This window comes from Drosophila santomea, chromosome 2R (genome assembly GCF_016746245.2).
Source record: "Drosophila santomea strain STO CAGO 1482 chromosome 2R, Prin_Dsan_1.1, whole genome shotgun sequence".
Classification (NCBI taxonomy): Eukaryota; Metazoa; Arthropoda; class Insecta; order Diptera; family Drosophilidae; genus Drosophila; species Drosophila santomea.
The window spans coordinates 12,286,703-12,305,287 of NC_053017.2; the positions used below are offsets into that span (position 1 = coordinate 12,286,703).

General features: G+C 43.0%; 2 protein-coding genes across 2 annotated transcripts; one reads left to right on the top strand and one right to left on the bottom strand.

Moving 5' to 3' along the window:
- The first annotated feature begins 2,493 nt into the window (after positions 1-2,493).
- On the top strand, positions 2,494-5,043 carry LOC120446672 (keratin, type I cytoskeletal 9). The gene is given in 2 exon segments (XM_039627745.1): positions 2,494-3,019; positions 3,074-5,043. Coding segments are annotated over 2 exon segments (858 nt in total). The 5' UTR covers positions 2,494-2,496; the 3' UTR covers positions 3,409-5,043.
- Positions 5,044-5,253: 210 nt separating this feature from the next.
- On the bottom strand, positions 5,254-5,778 carry LOC120445728 (gram-negative bacteria-binding protein 3). The gene has a single exon (XM_039626297.2). It carries the CDS (start codon positions 5,742-5,744, stop codon positions 5,286-5,288), a length of 459 nt encoding a protein of 152 aa, XP_039482231.1. The 5' UTR covers positions 5,745-5,778; the 3' UTR covers positions 5,254-5,285.
- Between the last annotated feature and the right edge of the window lie 12,807 nt (positions 5,779-18,585).

The window sequence follows — 18,585 nt, forward strand, 5'->3', positions numbered from 1 at the left end:
ATTGCGTCTGCGATGCTAAATATAACAACAATTGCACAGCGTTAGCAGCGCCAGCAACAGCAAACATTTCCACAAAGCACAAATAGAAAATAGCACTAGAGGTATTTGTTCGCTCATTCTGTTAGTCGCCCCCTCTCTTTCCATCTTCAGTCTGACGCTCTCTGTCTAACCCTCTAATTCGCTCTCTGTCACTCCTCAATGTCTCTATCAACGGCTGACTGCACAATCACAAAAAAATGTGTTCACTGGGTGATCCCGACTGCACTGAAATTTATGATTTCTCGTATGTATGTTAATAAAATAATTTATTAAAATTATTTAATTTAGTTAGTATATTTTAAAGACATTCAGGGCGGGGTTTCTGCTTTATGAAGAAAGTTAATAATAATGATCCTTTTGTAAAGGGAAATTTAGTTTAGTTCTTGCAGATAAACTTTTAAGAGATTAGAGAGACAGTAAAATATCGGTTCGTATCTATAGTTTTGTGCAGTGTATATCTGCCAGTGGGTGGGAAGGTTAGGGGACACTGCATTTTGCACGACTTTGACTGCATTTTCGCATTTGGCAAATGTTTTGTGTGCGATTTTGAAATGCAGACGACGATGTTGGGCTGCTGCAGATGACTTGCGACGTGAGCCATTGTTAGAACGGTGTTAGACGAAGTAGGGGAACTAGGTGGCTGGGGGGGCTAGGGGAGCTAAAGACACGGAAAGTGCATTTGATCAATCAAAAATGGAAGCAATCTCCAGTTTAAAGTACTCGCACCAAGACAGGTGACCAGCTAACGAACACAATTAGGCTAATAAGTAAACAACAACTTGGGGCAAAGTGGGCCTCTGCGAAGCGACATTAATTCAATTATTGGGCGTGCTTTATAGGCATTACCTGCAAAAGGGAGAGGAAGAGCATTCATTAATGCTAATTGAGTACACAGCCCACGAATATGTACTTATACATACATACACGTATATTTGTTATGATCCAGGACAACAACACACGAGAGTTTTCAACTGTACGGTGTACACCCATCAAATTACATTCTGAAGATGCAAATTTATTTACACGCTACCTAATTTGGTTGTTTGGTGATAGAGAGTTGAGAGTTGAGAGGAAGCTTCAAGGCAATCTGCTCAATCATTTTGAACCAATAAACTAATAAATTAGTTTCTAATTTGATGGTAGCCAATAATAGTTAGCTGTTTATCAGAGATTTAGGCGGCTTAGATTAAGTAGTGCAGACATCGCAGGAATTGAATTGATGAATTGATTGTACGGGATCTATGCAGGCAATATATAAATTTATAAAATTGTATACAGTTTAATTAGGTCACATTAAGAGCAATTAAAAACATTCCAGTAAATGCAAATCACCTTAATTGTGAAACAAATTTTTGTTTCCAATTTTGGATTCTTTTTCCACAGAGTTGTATACAAAGTGGAATTTTCGGTAGCATCCGAATTTAATAAATTTGCTTTTCGCTGGTAAAACATCATCGACAACGGCCTGAAAAAGTTATGCAATTCTTCTCCATTTTGCTCAATTTTTTATTCCTTCCAGGACATTTTGCACTTGGACTAATTTCAAAGAGTCATATATCAGCTCCTCCCCAGCCCCAAACTCACGCTGAAAAACCCTCCCGGAAAATTCCACTCTCTCCTCCTGTGAAAAGACACCTGTAGACTGGCAGCTTCCATTCCAGCCTCCCCAATTCACCGCCCACTAACCCCTTTTGCACGCGGAAAAACCTGACAAATGTGCGTCAAGTTACTGGCAACTTATTTTCCACGGCCACGCCCCCCACGTCCGCCCACAGTTTGAACCGAAGTTGAGCAAAAATATTTAACTTGGTGGCAGCGGAATCTTTTATAATTAATTTGCCACTCTGCCGGCTTTTTTACTCGCGAGTTTCCCGTCCAGCAGCGGAAAACCATTTCGCCCAGAGTTGGGCGGCGGCTTCATATTTCACCCATTAGATGATGCCCGCATTTTCCTGAAATAGTTTCAACGCGAACACGTTCGCTGTCTTTAAGTTTTCTGATTGCGATTTATGGGGGTCGACGCCTGAAATGAAAGACACTCGCGAGGAATCACCAAATGGCTTAAGTCTTCAGGTGAGGCTTGCTTATGTGGACACCTTTAGGTGAAAGGTTACTTCCCAATGATGGTTTGTGCACAATACCAGTATAAATGAAATTTAAAGTCTATTTTATATATTCTAAAAGTTGTCTACTTATTAGCAAAAAACATGCAAGACAGTGTACTTGACATTTCAAAGAAGATTTTGTGATGTCGGAGAGCAAAAGCTCAAGTAAAGCTTCGAAACTGATAAGTATTCTCCGAAGTCATCTACTGATTGATGGGTTATCTGATTCATTGAGTTGTTTGCTAAGCCTTCTTTGCATAGTTTTGTTTATTTTCGTTTTTTTTTTTTGCTGACTGATCGTAGAAAAGCCCAAATCGCTTTGGAAGATCAGTCATCTGATTGCGCGCTAACAATGAGGTCGTTTTTGCTTGTGATTCTGCTGTCGTTTGAAACAAGTTTGGCACAACTTGTATACAGAGACTATAGCTCACAAATCGGTGGATTTTTTTATGGACAAATTGGACTGATGGCTGTTCGAGGGCCAGGAGGTCCATTCGAGAGTACTGGTCAACAAGGAGGATGAATTTCTGGAGTCGATACCGGAGGTCCGCTTGGTAATTCTGGGAGGTACGGACCAGTAAATGGAGGACCAGTTGCTACCACTCAAGAAGATGGACTAATTTCTGGAGGAAGCAGTGGAGGACCCTTTGGCCAAACTGGTAGCACAGTTGCCCATGAAGGACTAATTTCTGGTGCCAACAGTGGAGGTCCTTTTAACAGCAACCAAGGGAGATACGGATTGATCATCTCCGATAATACTGGAGGTCCATTTGCCAGTGATCATCAAGGAGGTTTAATTTCCGGATCAAATTCTGGAGGTCCTTTTAACAACAACCAAGGGAGACATGGATTGATTAGCTCCGGTAATACTGGAGGTCCATTTGCCAGTGATCATCAAGGAGGTTTAATTTCCGGATCAAATTCTGGAGGTCCATTTGCCAGTGATCATCAAGGAGGATTAATTTCCGGAGCAAATTCTGTAGGCCCATTTGGAAGTGGACCTTTGACAAATATTGAAGGCCAATCTGGAGGACGATATGGTAGTGGAGGACTTATTTCTGGTGCCAATAGTGGAGGTCCTTTTAATACGAATCAAGGAAGCTATGGTGGTGGTCAAACCAGTGACCGTGATTCTGATGAAGAACTGATTTCTGGAGGAAAGAACGAAGGTCCCTTTGCGAGCACAGAACCACCGACCAACGATCACAGTGAAGGCGGTCTAATCGAAGGGGGTAAGACAGGTGGTCCTCTGGTCCAAAATTAATAAGGATTATTTTTTGGAGGCATCAGTGGACAAGCTGAAGGTGGAAAACCAGCAGTAACTAAAATCAAATAGAATTCATAAGTCGCCCAAGTCATTTAGTTTAATATGACGTCTTCCACTTGTCGTTTATCAATAAAATTTCAATAATGCTTAAATGCCACAAGCATCAGCAGCTTAAGTAGTACATTAAGTGCTCTCCACCTAGGACTTTTAAAAAAGTGTGTGTCAGTTTGCAGGGGCATTTAAAGTACATATGTATAAAAGTATATATATTATTTTTTTCCCCCACTTGGCGCATTAAGTTGTCGTCACAAGTCATTTTAGCGCCTTCCATGTGAAAAACGTGTGCGTGTATATATGGGCGTTAAATAAGGCATGTCCGTGGGTGGTGGGGCGTGGCGAATGGGTGGTGCAGCTGCAGGTGGGTGGTGGTGCTGGGGCATGTGCAACTGCAACTGCCACAATCTTGCCGCTAGCTGGCAGTTTGCGCCATGCGAAATGAGAAAATGAGAGCAGAACTGCCCGCAAATGTTGCTGACAGCGTCACTTAGTTCGCTACCTTCCATGCCTTCATTCCACACATAAATGCACACAAGTCCACCTGGATATATGGCCGCCTAATATATATGTATATACACATATATATATCTATTTACATGCATATACTCGTACACACCAGTATGTGATTGCAAAAAAGTGGAATAGCTTTATGAGCACCGCGCCGCATAAATGCTTAATGCACTGCAAATGAGTTGTGACAAATGGCCTGACCAGGCATAAAATGATATATTTACCATTCCATTTGCCAGCATTTCAGCCAGCTCCAAAGTACCCCACCTAAATGGCTACATAAAACAATTTTCTAATTCCTCGAGATCTGTTAGCACTCAACTTTCTCGGCTGAAAGCGGTCAGCGAGCCAGGTCAAGCGCGAGGCAGTCTAAGCCAACACAAAACAGTCGGCAAACAGGAGCGGATCGAGGTTATGGTTAACATCCTTAAAAATGCAGGACTGGTTACTGAAATTTAGTATGAATAATTAAATATTCTTTTTATTTAGTCTTAAGGAAGTACTATTGGTGCTGTAAAAGTAACTTGATAGGAGGAGCACTATAGATTTACTTTTGGGCCATTCCAAGTCGATTAAATTACACCTATCTTCAATTTAAAAATAAAAACCTTTCAGCAAACGCAGAATCGAAAACTTCCAAATAACTACAAGCTCAACTGGAACTGAGATGGCGAAAAGTTTTATCTGCTTGCCGTTAGCCTCGAGGGAAAGTTAAATGGTCCAAGTGCAACCTTTCATGCAGTTGCCTATCGACGTGAGGGAACCGAACCACCACCCAGTTTAGTTTCATACCTGGCCGAGTCCTTGTAGCATTTTTTGCGGTATCCTCGCTTGCATCGCTTCAATGTATAGGGACACTTTTTTGGGTGTCACTCCTTAAATACGCTTGATGAACGGGGGCAGGGGAAGTTTTCAGTATGATTTATACGATCCGGATACTTACTTGCGTATCTGTGACAAAGTGTTTCTTTGATTTATACCCTTAATGGGTGGAAACAAAACTATGCAATGGAAATACTTTGTAGCTGCATACAATTTTTAAATCAATACATTACAATACGAGAAGAACAGACCTGGCTTGTTGTTTTTAATCAAATGACTCATGTTATTTAATAGGAATTTAATAGATCACTAAATGCAAAGCTAATATTTCTGTGTTTTGATATAAGATATTCATAAGTTAAGCTCCAAGTTCAGGTCTCAATAAAAATACTATACAAAAACGTGATGTGAAAGTCTCTGTTTGTTTGTCTGCTAGTGACTGGTCGAAAGTAATAAAATAATAAACACTTTTATTCAAGCATAGTTCATTGTACAAATATATTGATCGTGTTATGGCCGTTGGCCACAATCGGCTGGCGACCGCCGTTGGAGCCATTGACATCGATTCTCTGGGAATCCCCCTGCCCGACCACATGCCTCTGGTTGTAGTTGTGGTAGTCGATGCCATTGTACCGCGCCGTTGTCCAGTAGTACAGAACATCTCCAGGCTGGAGTCGCTGGTTCCGGTTGCGATATGTCCAGCGTCCATTTCGAGAGCTCACCACATCGGCGGCCCAGGTCTGATCGGTGAGATCGTCCATTTCCTCGTTGACCTTGCCGTGAAAGGCGAATAGCGATAGGCCCGGCTCGTCGGGAATGGAGACCTCGAAGCCCTTCGGTGAGTTGACCTTGACGTTGGCCTTGGGCACATCGTAGGATAGACAGCCGCCCACCAAAATGGCAACTAGGAGCAGATACACTGGTAACTTTGGGATTTGCGACATGGCGATAGTAAGTGGATTTGTCGGGAACTGAGGCTTCAACATGGCTTTTGTACTCCACCATCTTAAGCTTATCTCGTCTGGCTGAGACTTGTTTTTATTTTGTTTCGTAAGCTGTGAATTTCCCGCCAGTGCATCCCCCCACACAGAACTAAAATTCTGACGCGTGCCTGAAAGTAAGCAATCAAAATATTTGCACAGCAATATTCATAAAAAACGAGACCGTCGCGACGCGTCGTTTGTTGGGCGAAGAGCTTTCAGCTTTGTATAGCCATGAAATACGTTTTATTGGTATAAATTTTGAAATTGAATTACAAAGAGATGCTACAATTTTAAAACAAACAAGTTGCAGCGAAAGTAATGTTAAATAGTTGTTAAAAAATTTCGTAAAAGACTTAATCAATTGCTTTTAATAAAAATAGTATTTTAAGTATTTTAAGAAATTTACGAGAACTTAGAATGCAACCACGCCCCATTCAAACCACTTTGTTATCAAACCCAGCAATTCGCGAATTCGGCCGCGTGCCCCGAAATATGCAATACAAATATTTGCATAGCAATATTTCTCAAGAACGGAGCGGGTTGATAAAGAAGTGCTTTAATCTACAACCTCGCCACATGTGTGCGGTTTTCTTTGGGCCAACGACTCCTTTGTGCTCGGCGGCCATATGCGAGTACATAAATATATGCAGATGATCCGCCCGCCTTGTTGGCCACACAGCAATCCTGCGGCATTGTTGCCAGTCCTGTTTTACTTTTGGCTGCAAGTATGCAAGTGTGCAAGTACTTGCCGCTCACCTAACAGGCATCCTTCGTTGGCATTTGCGCTGCTGGCAAAGGAAGCAGAGGAGGCGAAGGAGGTCCTTCTAGTGGCAGATTCTTAGACAGTCAATTGCTGTCAGTGTCCCAAAGTCAGGACGCTATGCTAACCATGTTGGGCTTTGGGCTTTGGGATAGCAATATACTCCAGTGCTCGACGAACATTTACTAACTACGTTTGCGTTATTAGACAAAGTTTGGTAACTCATTTTGGGGTGTTATTTCAGTACTCATAACGCTAGAGCTTAACATAATTGTCACAAGTTAGTTTTACCTCAATTTGGAAATAATTTAGTGATATTTAACAGTATTTTCAAGCGCTAATGGGAATTTCGGTCATTTTGATGTGGTCTATCAGCAATTGGAGCCACTTCTCTGCTTTTTTTCGGGAACGGACTTAAAGCGGATTCTATCCCAGGATCCCCTGACTAACCAGATGGTAGTTAATTCCTAATTGCCCTGCGATTTGTCAAACAAAATGATTCAGCTAACCAACCCGGACCACTGCTCTCTCCGGACTGACAATTGTCCCAGAAACAACATTAAAACACAAAAGCGCAATATCAACTTCTGCACACCGCCGCCCGGAAAACAGTGGTCACAAAAAAAAAAAAAAAATGTGGCTGGTGATGAGAATGGGTTGGGGCTTAGAGGTTGGGGGTTGGGAAAACAAGCAAAGTCAAACCACAGCAAACCGAAACTAAATAGCCGAACATTTATACAAGCAATCTATCCCCGGAGCTGGCCGCTCAATCTATTCATTCAGTCATTCGGGCGTCCACTCACTCGCTCATTCGTTCATTCATTCAGCTGTCCATGTCCATCGCAATGCGGGTCGGGTCGCGATGCCGGGGTCATCTATCCTCCAAATGTTTGCTGATGTTGCGCCCAAGCGGCTGGCGCTGATTTATAAGCTGCATGCCGCTGACCACTTGATTGCGTATCTGTATCTCGTACTCGCTGCTCGTATCTGTGTGTGTGTGTGTGTGTGTAATTTATTTACGTTAACACGCGCTAGATGGCCAAAACCATGGCAAACACCCGAAACCCGAAAATACCAAATGACTGTAGAGGTGGAGGTATGAGGTAGTGCTAGTTGTTTGGGGCTGTGAATGAAGAGCAATTTTCATTTATTTTAAATGGCATAGAAAATTGCAAACTGACATTTTTCTGGCCCAAGTGCTCAGCTTCGGTTTTGGCCCTTTTCCATCTTTACCATCGGTTTCCCAATGGCTTTGTGCACACAGCCGGAAATTTGTGTAGTTGTGCAGTCCTGTGTATAGTACGAGTTGTTGGCAGTTAGATGCCGGGCCAGGTCCCAGACTGATTACCATGAAATTACATTGTTTCGCACTTAAAACATGCCGGCCAGTGTAAATGTGGGCCAAAAGCACACTCACACACATACACCCGTTTGGGGCTTAATTAAGTGGCCTGTTTTTATCTGTGGCAAACATTTCTTTACTCCCCCCAAACCTAAAAACCATACGATGTCAATCCCCAACAGCCCCCCAAACGGCATTGAATTTAATTGCTTGCATTTATTGTTAATTGATTTTATTTTTAGCAGTTTAGCATGGAGTGGTTTTTTCGGGCTGTCAGGTGCTTGGCTATTTATTCGGGCGTGATTTAATTTATTTGGTATTTGCCTAAATTGAATGAAAATTGATTTAAAACTAAATAAATTTTTTTTTTGTTTTGGAAACTGTCAATGTTGCGTGCCAAAAGCCAACAGCAAAAAAGGTAAAAAGGGATTGTCGCTGCAGGAATTCCATTCATCAGTTTGGCATAATTTAATCAGCGGGCTGATACAATATTTTTCTGAATAATTTGGTGTACATTGCTGAGAGCGTGTAATGCTTTTTGTGATGGATCAACTTGTCGCAAATGCCGAATTTAATATTCGTAAAAGTTACCAATAAGCCTTTTTTTATGCCGAGCATATATACGCGAATGTTCCTTCACATGAAAATTTCATATTTCACATTTGTGCGTTTTCCACGGGGCATTATAATTAATATCCCATGTTTGCTTATCAACCAAAATCATAATGGATAGTTAGATTACTGATTTCTAATGATGTTAATAATAATTCCTAACATTTTGGCTTTTGTTACTTGCATTTTTCAGTTATAAGTGTATATAACAGCATTTTCCATTAATATTTTCGGCTTTAAGTGCACTCAAAGTGAAAACATTATGTTTCTGAGGTTATCTCAATAGCTGTCCCATCGACACAGTCTTTGCTTATCCATCTCAATTTCCCATAATCAATTTTACTGAGCTCCGGCAAGAGCAAACACCTTATCACTCCTTCGCCCATGTTCGTATGTTCGTGTACATCTGGAGAGTAAGCAATAAGCCAAGCCAAGATCTATCCAAGCATACACCTGTCATAGCTCACACTTGCTACCCATCGGATGCTCCATCCAATATATGTGTGTGCTCCCATTTCACGGACCACAACCACTTCGCATGTAGCTCCAGCTTTACACATAAGTTCAGTTGCTCAAACACGGGGACAGTTTCCCTTAGACATTCCCTTCTCAACATCACCCCCCTCCCCAATTCTACTTGCCCCCCCAATTCCAAACACCACCCAACCACCCAACCACCCAAGCAGCCAAGGCTCCTTTTGCCATTGCACACATATTTAAAGAGCAAACGTTTATCTAAGTTGTACCGTTGCGGTTTCCGTTGACATTCAAATGCGGAAGCACCTGTCGCCCAGCCGAGGAAACTCCAGTGACTGCGACTCGGAGATGTTCCACTCAGGACAGGACCAGGGTGGGGAAGTTACTTGGGGCGTGGATCTGGCATCCACTTCCGATTTCACACGCACACGGGCATGGGGGCATGAGCACTAGATACTGCGAGGGTGGTTCATCAAGTATTCGCTTTAATTAAGTGCTAGCTACATTGTACAAAAAGTAAGAGATGTGGAGTTTCGCTTTGGCACGAGGTATTTTATCCTTTATCTAAATAGTATAAATTATGACATCGAAAAGGAAACAGCTTTTGAATACAAACGACTACTGCATATCCATTATACTAAAAAGTTGAGTAATCGCTTTCTTAAATTTCAAGTCTGAGAAAATACCACATTTCCCCACTACTTTACCACACTATAAACTCCTCTAGCACATCTCGGAACTCCACGTAGCCGGATACATACTCCGCCGGGCATACACTAGTATTAGTTTCCCCATATCCCTGTGGCGTTCCTGGTTGCGAACCCTTGAGGACTTTGCCGCTTTGTAGTTGCTTTCGAATTCTCAAGTGTCGGCGTCGTTGGCGTCGTCAACTTTAAATGGTTTCGCTTACACCTCCAGCATGCCATTGAACAAATTAATTACTCGACAACTTTACAAGCGTTCCAGTGGCAGAGGCACCATTACCACAAGTAGTGGAATGCCTCGTCTCTTCCGCGGAATCCTCGCTTCCTTATGCTCAAGCGGCTGCTCATTAGAGTGCTGCATATTGTTAGAAAGTCGCCATCGCCATCACCATCAGCAACACCATCAACCACCATCCTCATCATCGTTCGCATCCTTGGCATCCTTAGCATCATCGCCATACCCAGGATGTGGGCCTGCAAAAAAGGGTGCACACGCATTTTCGATAGCTGAGCTCATTAATAATGAGCTCCACTGCGATCCTGGCCATGAATTCGTGCGCAATGTGAATTATGCCCCACGCCGGCCATTGGCCAACAAAAGAGCCAAAATGGGCATTAAAACAGCGATGGCGTGGTGCAGTCACGCATTCTCATCGCAAGTTTTCTATAATATAGAAAAAATATATATATATTTAAAACAAAATATCTAAGGATTATCTTTTTTTTAGTTAGTGCATGTATATCAGTTCGAAGCTAAATTATATACCTAGTTCAAAGAGTTTGCTTACAAACCGATAAGTACTATATTCAGCAGGTTACTTAGTTATTGATTTGATTTTGTAATTGCTAAGCTCAGATTGCATCGCATATCTGAATCACGCTGTCAGCTCTGAAATTATTACAATGCAGCTGGCTAAATGGCCATACATTCTGTTTCTTGGCCGCTGCTATTTCAGTTCCCTGCTCCGATTTTGGCTGCACTCCCGCCGCTTCGCATAGCCGGAAATTGGAAAAGTGTTGCTTTATGCGCAGATAGAACGGGAGGGGAAACTGTGGCTGCAACTTGGTGGGGAAGTCCTTTGGGCGCTTTATGCATGTGCCACTCGGTGCAGGGTACAGGACAGGAGGTGCTCCGGAGTCCTGGCCATTGTTCTGGTTCTGGTCAAAAAAGACGGGCTTGGCCAGGATGCGAATGCAGCTGGAGGACTGCTTAAACCAGTGTGTATGCCGAGTGCTTAGCCATGTAGTGCGCATCCCCCAACATTTTTTTGTTGTTGTTGGTAGTTAGTTTGGTAGTTATCCTGGAAAGCTGCTAATGGGGACTGTTGAGCATGCATGGCCGATGCGGCGATGTTGCCAAACAAGTGGGCACTGTTCAGCGGGATTGATTCAACCGGAAAGACGAATTTAATATTTATGTAAACTCCATTTGGCCAATTGCGGTTCACAAAATTGTTGTGCGAGCTGCCGCATATTTGCCAAAAATGAATGTATCATTTTCGGGGATTCTAGCATTTAACCATTAAAAGCATTTGGAATTATGGAGTTTCGCATTCGTTTTTGTTGCCCAGCCAATCAATTGAATTTTATCCCCTTATTTTTATTTTTTTCGCTGGCCTCGATGATGAAAATCAGTCAAATTTATATCTGCGGTGAGGGGAAAATTCACACAAACGCGAATGCGCGGCTCCGACTCTTCATTTTGTTATTTTACAAATACGTAATTTTGTTTAGCGTAATTGCGGCTGCAATTGAAACCCAACTCTTGATTGGAGGGCACAATGTACACATGAAATTCGCGTGTAGACGCCGAATGATTGTTGCAAATTTGATATTTGCGTTTTAATGAAGCCACTCTTTTTTGTTTGGCCAATCGCTGATAAGCCGGGCAATTCGAAAAAGCCGATTCCATCATTCGATTGCATTCAAAATGAGATTTTTGGTTTTCAATTGTATCCGCGACGCCAGCAGAACCGAATCACAGTTAATGAGCCGCCAGTAGACACACCCCCGCCTCTGTCCGTTTTCCAATAAAGCTCGAGTGCAAACAAGCTGCAAAAGGGCAACTGCAAACGAGCCAAGTTAATAAAAGTTCGCGACATGGCAGAGCGGCCAAGTTGAGTGTACTGCATGTGAGAGTATGTGAAGTGGGTGTATCTGCAGGGAAATTTATGAGAAAATGCGGAAAAGAACTAAATGCGCTTCCTTCACAGCGATTTATTTAAATTATTTTAAGCTCGCGCACAAAACTGGGAATGAAACTTGTTAATAAAGAACAATATATCGCTTTAATGTTATAAATAAAAGGTTATAACAATTTAAGGCTCAAAAGTGTTTAAAGAAACTTACAAACTACTACCTTACTTACTTAAAAATAATTCAGTTTTCTGCTGAGTTAAGAAACAATGCAAATGCGTTAATAAATGCATACTTAATTTTTAAGGTCCATTTTTCAGAACTTTACTTTGCTACTAGTTACACTTCCCTCCACATTATCTATTCAAGCATGCAAAGTTGGGGGATAAGGCTCTCAAAAACTGTCCGACTTTTAATTTGAGGTGAATAATACAGCTTGCAGTTAGCATTTAAAGTTGGTGAACACTTTGACAGGTCAGTTAATTAAATTTTGGTTGCTCCGGTTGGCATATGGCATATTGTTGCACTTGGTCTTGCCCAATCCCGATGTCCTTTAACTCTTTGAGGTTTTTTTTCACTCGGCCAATGTGACTGCAGTCGTGGCTTTCCTTCTTATCCGTGGTCTTTGCTCTCGTTTGTCTCATTCCATTGCGGCTTTCCCGATCATTGGTAATTTACGCTTCACCTGAACGAGACTCGGAAAAATTCCGCCTTTCTGGTATCTTTTTTCCACTTGCGGCTTTCCCGACGGTGTTTTCCCCCTACTGTTGCTGTTGTTGACTTTAAACTTGTGCCATAGGTGCGTTCTCGAGGCTAAGCTGCTTATCCTGCCTAGGGTGAAATGCGGTTAGGACTCCTGGTCCTTGGTCCTTGGTCTTGGTCTTGGTCTTGGTCTTTGACAGTGATTGGTGCCAGTGTTGGGGATTTATTTATCTTTTAAGAGCGTATTTATTGTCCCGCATTAAAGGTGGTCTTGAATGGAAAAAGTAGTATATGTATATAAAAAGGAAAGCCGAGACGGCACATTCCGATTGCTTAAAGATGGAGGGAAAACTGGGCTCAGCTAGCCGATTGATCACTAGTTTTTGGCCTCATCATACATCTTCACTTTTCATTTGCTCAACTCAATGTGTGTGTGAGCAATCCTGGTCATTTGACACTTTCCCTTTGCGGGCCATGCAATTTATTTCACTTTTATCAGACATCAAGACATATTGATTTTTGTCTTTCCTGGGCGCCGAAAAACATTGCCAGCCAACTGACGATAATCAGCTGGAGCCTACTGTCCCTCCAAAAGGGAAAACAAAAAACGGAAAAACGGAAAAGCGGGAAAACGGTTGGATTGGCCTTCTTATGAGGGTCATATGCCTATGCCTCTTGAACGTAATCAAAGTTGATTGATTACGTGAGCTCATCATCCGGTTGGTTGGTTGATGGCATGCTAGGGAACTGTTCTACTTCCAAAAATCCCAAAAAACTCAATCTCGTTAATTTTTAATCATCTCTTTTTTCAGGCGCAAATTAGTTTTGACATGCTGTTTTGATGTGGGTGCCAAAATATATTAATTAATTCCCTAGTAACTAGTAACTAGCCAATTTCCAAGAAGGCCTTTTGTCCTAAGTGTGTTTTGCTTATTTATTTCATAAGCCGCTTTGTGTTGCCTAAATGTTGGTCATCCCAAAGGAAAGGAAAATACAATTAAATCCTGGTACTTTGTATCTAAGAAGTGGAATATTCCTATTCCTTTTGTTTCTGCAAAATTTAATTTTATAAGCACAATGATGAAATAAATGCACTTGACCTCAAAGCAAAAGCAATCAAAAAAAAATAAAAGAAAAGCGCTCAGCTGCTGATGAAGACACTTTTCCCGCCTCCAGCTTCAATCATAAACTGCAGGAAGGGATGTGAGGACGCAGGGATTTGCAGCGGGAATCCTTGGCATTCGTGGACGAGTGACAAACTAATTTCATTACGAGCAGCTGGCACCGACATGGACAGGACATTGTCCATGTCCCCATCCCTACACCCATTGCCCGAATCATTCCCAGCCCAATGAAATCCGGTCATAATGCTTGTAATAATAATCAACAGCCCCAGAGCCACGGGGTGAAAACCCAGAGCTGGAACCCAGTGCAACCCCGAAGATGATAAGTAGACACGGACCTGGACACGGACACTTGCAGCTTTGCGGATCTCCGGCTGGCCAAGACAATTGCCATCGCAAAAATAGAACAATTTCACTAAAAATAAAAACAAAAGCCAGATAGCCAGATAGCTGGATAGCTGGATAAGTGGGCCAGCAGCAGCTGATCGGTTGGGGGCGTTAAGAGTGGAGAGGGCGTGGCATGCTGGGTGTAATATGTGCACAAATTGAAAATAAAGTTTTGTAACAAAATGTCGCACCGGAAATGAAACTCGCAGCATGAGACTTGGCTTGCCATATCGCCCCGTCCCTATCCCCCTCTCTCTTTCTATCTCTGCCTCTCTCTGTCTCTGTATGCGGGAAAATGTGTAGCGAAGCGTGTAAACTGGATATAAAGCCAGAGACATTTAGAGGCGTGGTCGGAGGATTGGAGGATTGGGGGACGAGGAACGAGGCAGTGGCATTGTTTGCCACTATTCCGGGGCCCCGAAGGAGGAGGAGGACGAACATCTCTGATTCCGCCTCGGTCTAGGCGCAGTCTGCGCCAGTTGAGCCTTTGCCATAATAAAAGATGACATTTTATAGCAGTCATAGCCATGTTAGCTGAGCGGGTAGCACGGATGCTCTCGGATTCTCCGTGGTTTTGGGCCTTTGGCCTAGTCGCCAGATGCCGGAGAAACTAGGAGGAGCAGCAGTAGGAGCAGCAGAAGGAGCCGCCGTAGGCAAGTCGAAGACACAGCTGCAAAAGTACATAAACCCAGAAATGTCATGTTTATTTTCATTTCATAAGGAAATTGTCTGTCTATATAGTTTGGGCCGCAGCAGCACCTGGAAAAACTTTACCAATAAGGAGGCAAGAGGCGACCATAGTAGAGTCTAGTGTTTTTTATGAGCACATAAAGTAGCGGCAAGCTGAACGATTTACGGCCAGGCAGCAAATTTATAGCCCATAATTAGCATATGAATTGGTTAAGTGCACCACAAATTGCACTTCAGTGTAGTGCACATGTGGCTGAAGCGGAAATAAAGCAGGCTCAAACCAATATTAAATTTAATTCGAGTCTGTTTTGTGGTCGATTTAATGACACTTGATGTTGGGTTAATCTTCGCAAGAAACTTTCTAAAGCGCACACACACATTTTTCTTTCCACCAACGCACAGTCTACAAACATCTTAGCAACTCGCTAATGGCTTAGAAATCGGGCACAAATTATACCCATTAAATATTCAAATTTCGCTAAACTTTGGCGAAGCACTTTGCCTTTGCCACTTTTGAGGGACTGCCACAGGTTGAGTCTTGGCACACACGCTGAATTTGGGGAAAATACCCACTCATCTAATCGCATCGTTAACATCATCAGCAATTTCGCCACGTCATGGCCGCAACAATGGCCCAAAGCGGATGGCTGGAAGCCCCTTATTCCGGCTAACCATTTAATCATTTTGTCACACGTTGCCCAAACAAAACGGATGGGCTTTTCTGGTGGTAGGGAATTAAATTTTAGCATATGTCATAAGGGCTTAGCCATGATTTATACAGCGAAAGGCAGCCATCAAAAGCCATTGTGGTGGAGCTTGTAATAAAGGATATTAGGCAATGCCCCAGAGAACGAGGATACCAAATACCAGATACCCGTTACTAGGTACCAGATACCATGGCCAATGTGAAACTAAACGATTCCGGGAAGCTCGAACAGCAGATGCAGCTACATCGGTGGGACAACATGACCATTACTCTTCCGGGGGTTCGTGAAAGGAGAATCGCAACTGCTTCATATATCTTCATTATAGCAGCACTTGCACTGTGAAAAATCGACCAGCAATGCCCTGGGAATTTGCCACGTTTATCGCGACCAAATCTCGCAGTGTATTGTGATGGGGGCAGCCGTGGCAGCTCAGCTGTGCACAAATTCGCTTGTGTATAAATATTTATATATTGAAATGCAATGCGAATCGATGGGACTGGAGTTGAAAGCAGTGGAGTTTCAGTTTGAGTTTGAGTTCGAGTTCGAGTTCCAGTTCCAGTTGAATTTCAAGCAATGTGCCGCAATGCAATCGAGCTAGACGAAATTGAATTTGCAGCAAGTTGCTCAGGATTCGGCATCCGCACATCCACATTCGCATCCGGGTCCTCAGCACAGTTTGTCCTATTTGAGCATGCGAAAATGTGATTTGAGTCGTGGCCACCCGAGCTACCCAACCCACTCAAGCCACCCATTCTCCATTCACTTCCTGGGCTGAAAAAGTTTTCCATCGGTTGTTGTGCTGCCAGCAGCCTGCCTGCCTGCCATTTTTCCCGGGTGGAAAACTAGGAGCCTGAGCTGTGACAAATCTTTATGCAATGTTGCATGTCCTCTGATTTGCCATGATGACATGCTGATGGAATAAGTAGAGGGACGGCAAACGGAACTAAAACTATGACTCTGCCACTGCCACTGCCACTGCCACTGCCACTGCCTCCATATACTCGTATGCGAATCTGTAAATGTATCTGTATCTGCATCTGCATCTCTAACCGAATCCGTATCTCTATGCCATGTCTATCTGTCTGTGCCAGTGATTTGCTCGCTGAAGCGTTAAGCACAAAAATTGGTAATGGCTGTGGGTCCCCCGTTTTTGGCAATCATTGCGCAGGTTTTATATCTTTATGATGGTTTCTATCCCTGGATACGTTTTCGGTTTGGCCCAAAACGCCGCCATATCCATTTGATATGTAGCCCATATACGATACAGAGCGTTCCAGAACAAAAGTTTCAAGTTTGTTTCGTAGTGTAAGACTTTGCGCACAGCTTCCTTCCATCTCTGTTTGATTAAGAGTTGTTGAAACTTAATTAATTTTTTTACTGTTGCCATTTTGGCAACAAGGGCCTCGGGCGAAAGCCGCTTATACACATCAAAAGACACTGAAAATTAATCAGAGAGTCAGACCCTTTCTTAATGCATGCGAACTAAACTCCCACAAGTAATACGTTGCCTCCTATAATTGCATCAATTTGTTTAAAAATGTGATTTTCTAAATACGAAATGAACACGAATCGGGGTGATATTCGAATCGGAATAGGTGAGGCCCGCAATCCAAAATGTGCGAGTTGAAACTTTTCATTATAAATTGCGTGCCAGCTGTCAACATGGCGGTGCTGCCCCAGGGCCAATTGAAATGGATTGGAGAAGGGGATGGGGGCAGTGAGGGAGTGATGGGCGGAAAAGCGAGTGTGAAGGCGTTCTGATGGAAGGACTATGATAAGGGGGCGTGGCACTGGCAGTTGAAAGGCCAATTTTGCACATTTGAACTGACATCCATGAGGAGCAAATGCGTTGTGGGTTATCATTTGGTTAGTCCTTTCCAGGAATGGGCTGGCCGGCGGTGGGCGTGGCAGGGCAGGCAATTTCATGGTTAAATGATTCAGAAAGAGAATTACAAAATTAGGCCTTGGCCCAAAACCCAACCCAGGCCCACCCGGTTGGTTAACACAATGTAATTAACTTTTGCGCGACTGCCTCGCCCTCTCAATATATTTGATATTTATTTTGGCCCTCTGGGTGCACTTTGGTCATTCGCCGGCTGACAACTTTGCTGCTCTATGGAGAGAGAATACGCCGGATGTGCTGGCCATCTTCCTCGTCCTCGTCCTCCTTACCCCCGCCCATCCCTCGATGTCCCTTTTCGAAAGCAATTTGAAACAAATTTTATTGCCAAAGTTTTTGGAGCACATGGAAAATTGTTCAAGTGCCACCGCAAACAGAAAAAGCAAAACCCAAAAAAAAAAAAATAATAATAAAAAATTACCAACCAAGATGCCGTTTCTAATCCACAATTAGTCCTACACAAAAGTGTGTTAACTGCTCTTGGATTATAAATGAAATGAGACGAATTTGCGTGGGAAATTTATAGTTTGATTGTGAAGTGGGGAGCGTGAAGCGCGTAAATTGAACGGTTCGATATCCTTGTGGTGTTGACTCTTAAAGTGCGGCCTTAAAATCTCCTACAGCTGATCCCGAAATCGGGGTAATCAAAGGGGGAGGGGCGCAGAAAGTCCGCAAGCCTCGTTGCGCTTCATGACCAACTTCAATGGACGGCGCACAGTGCGTATGCGTAATAAACAAAACAACTGCAGTAACACAAACGTCTCTCTGTGTGTGTGTGTGTAAGTGGGCTTTATTTAAATTTACAACCAAGCAGTCGGCACTGTTGAGCTTTCCTACGCACACTGGTCATGCCCCGCCACCCCCCCCTGACCCCCTCTTTACCACAACAATCCCTGAAAAAGGGGAGGCTGTGCACGCCCACTCCCTGGGCGCACATTGTGCTCAGTGTTTGGCGTTTGCCTCTGTTGAATAATAAATTGTATTTTGCGGCATTTAAAAGCAATTTTTAACATTTTTCAATCTCAATGGCAATGCCTGAAACGGCAAGCACGCACACCATCATAAATATCCACAAACACAGGCGCACAAGCGATGGCTATGCCACATTCATATCCGAAAGCTTACACAGGGAGATGTAATGAATGATATAGAGTTTTATTTGAATTGATTTTTAAAAAATTCATTGAGTTTTTTTTATATTACTACACATATGCACCATAAGCTGCATTCCAATCAGCAAACAAATTAAAGCAATTTTGCT

What these genes read in the sequence shown, in the direction of transcription:
- LOC120445728 (XM_039626297.2), bottom strand. Translation starts at nt 5,744, where the DNA reads ATGTCGCAAATCCCAAAGTTACCAGTGTATCTGCTCCTAGTTGCCATT.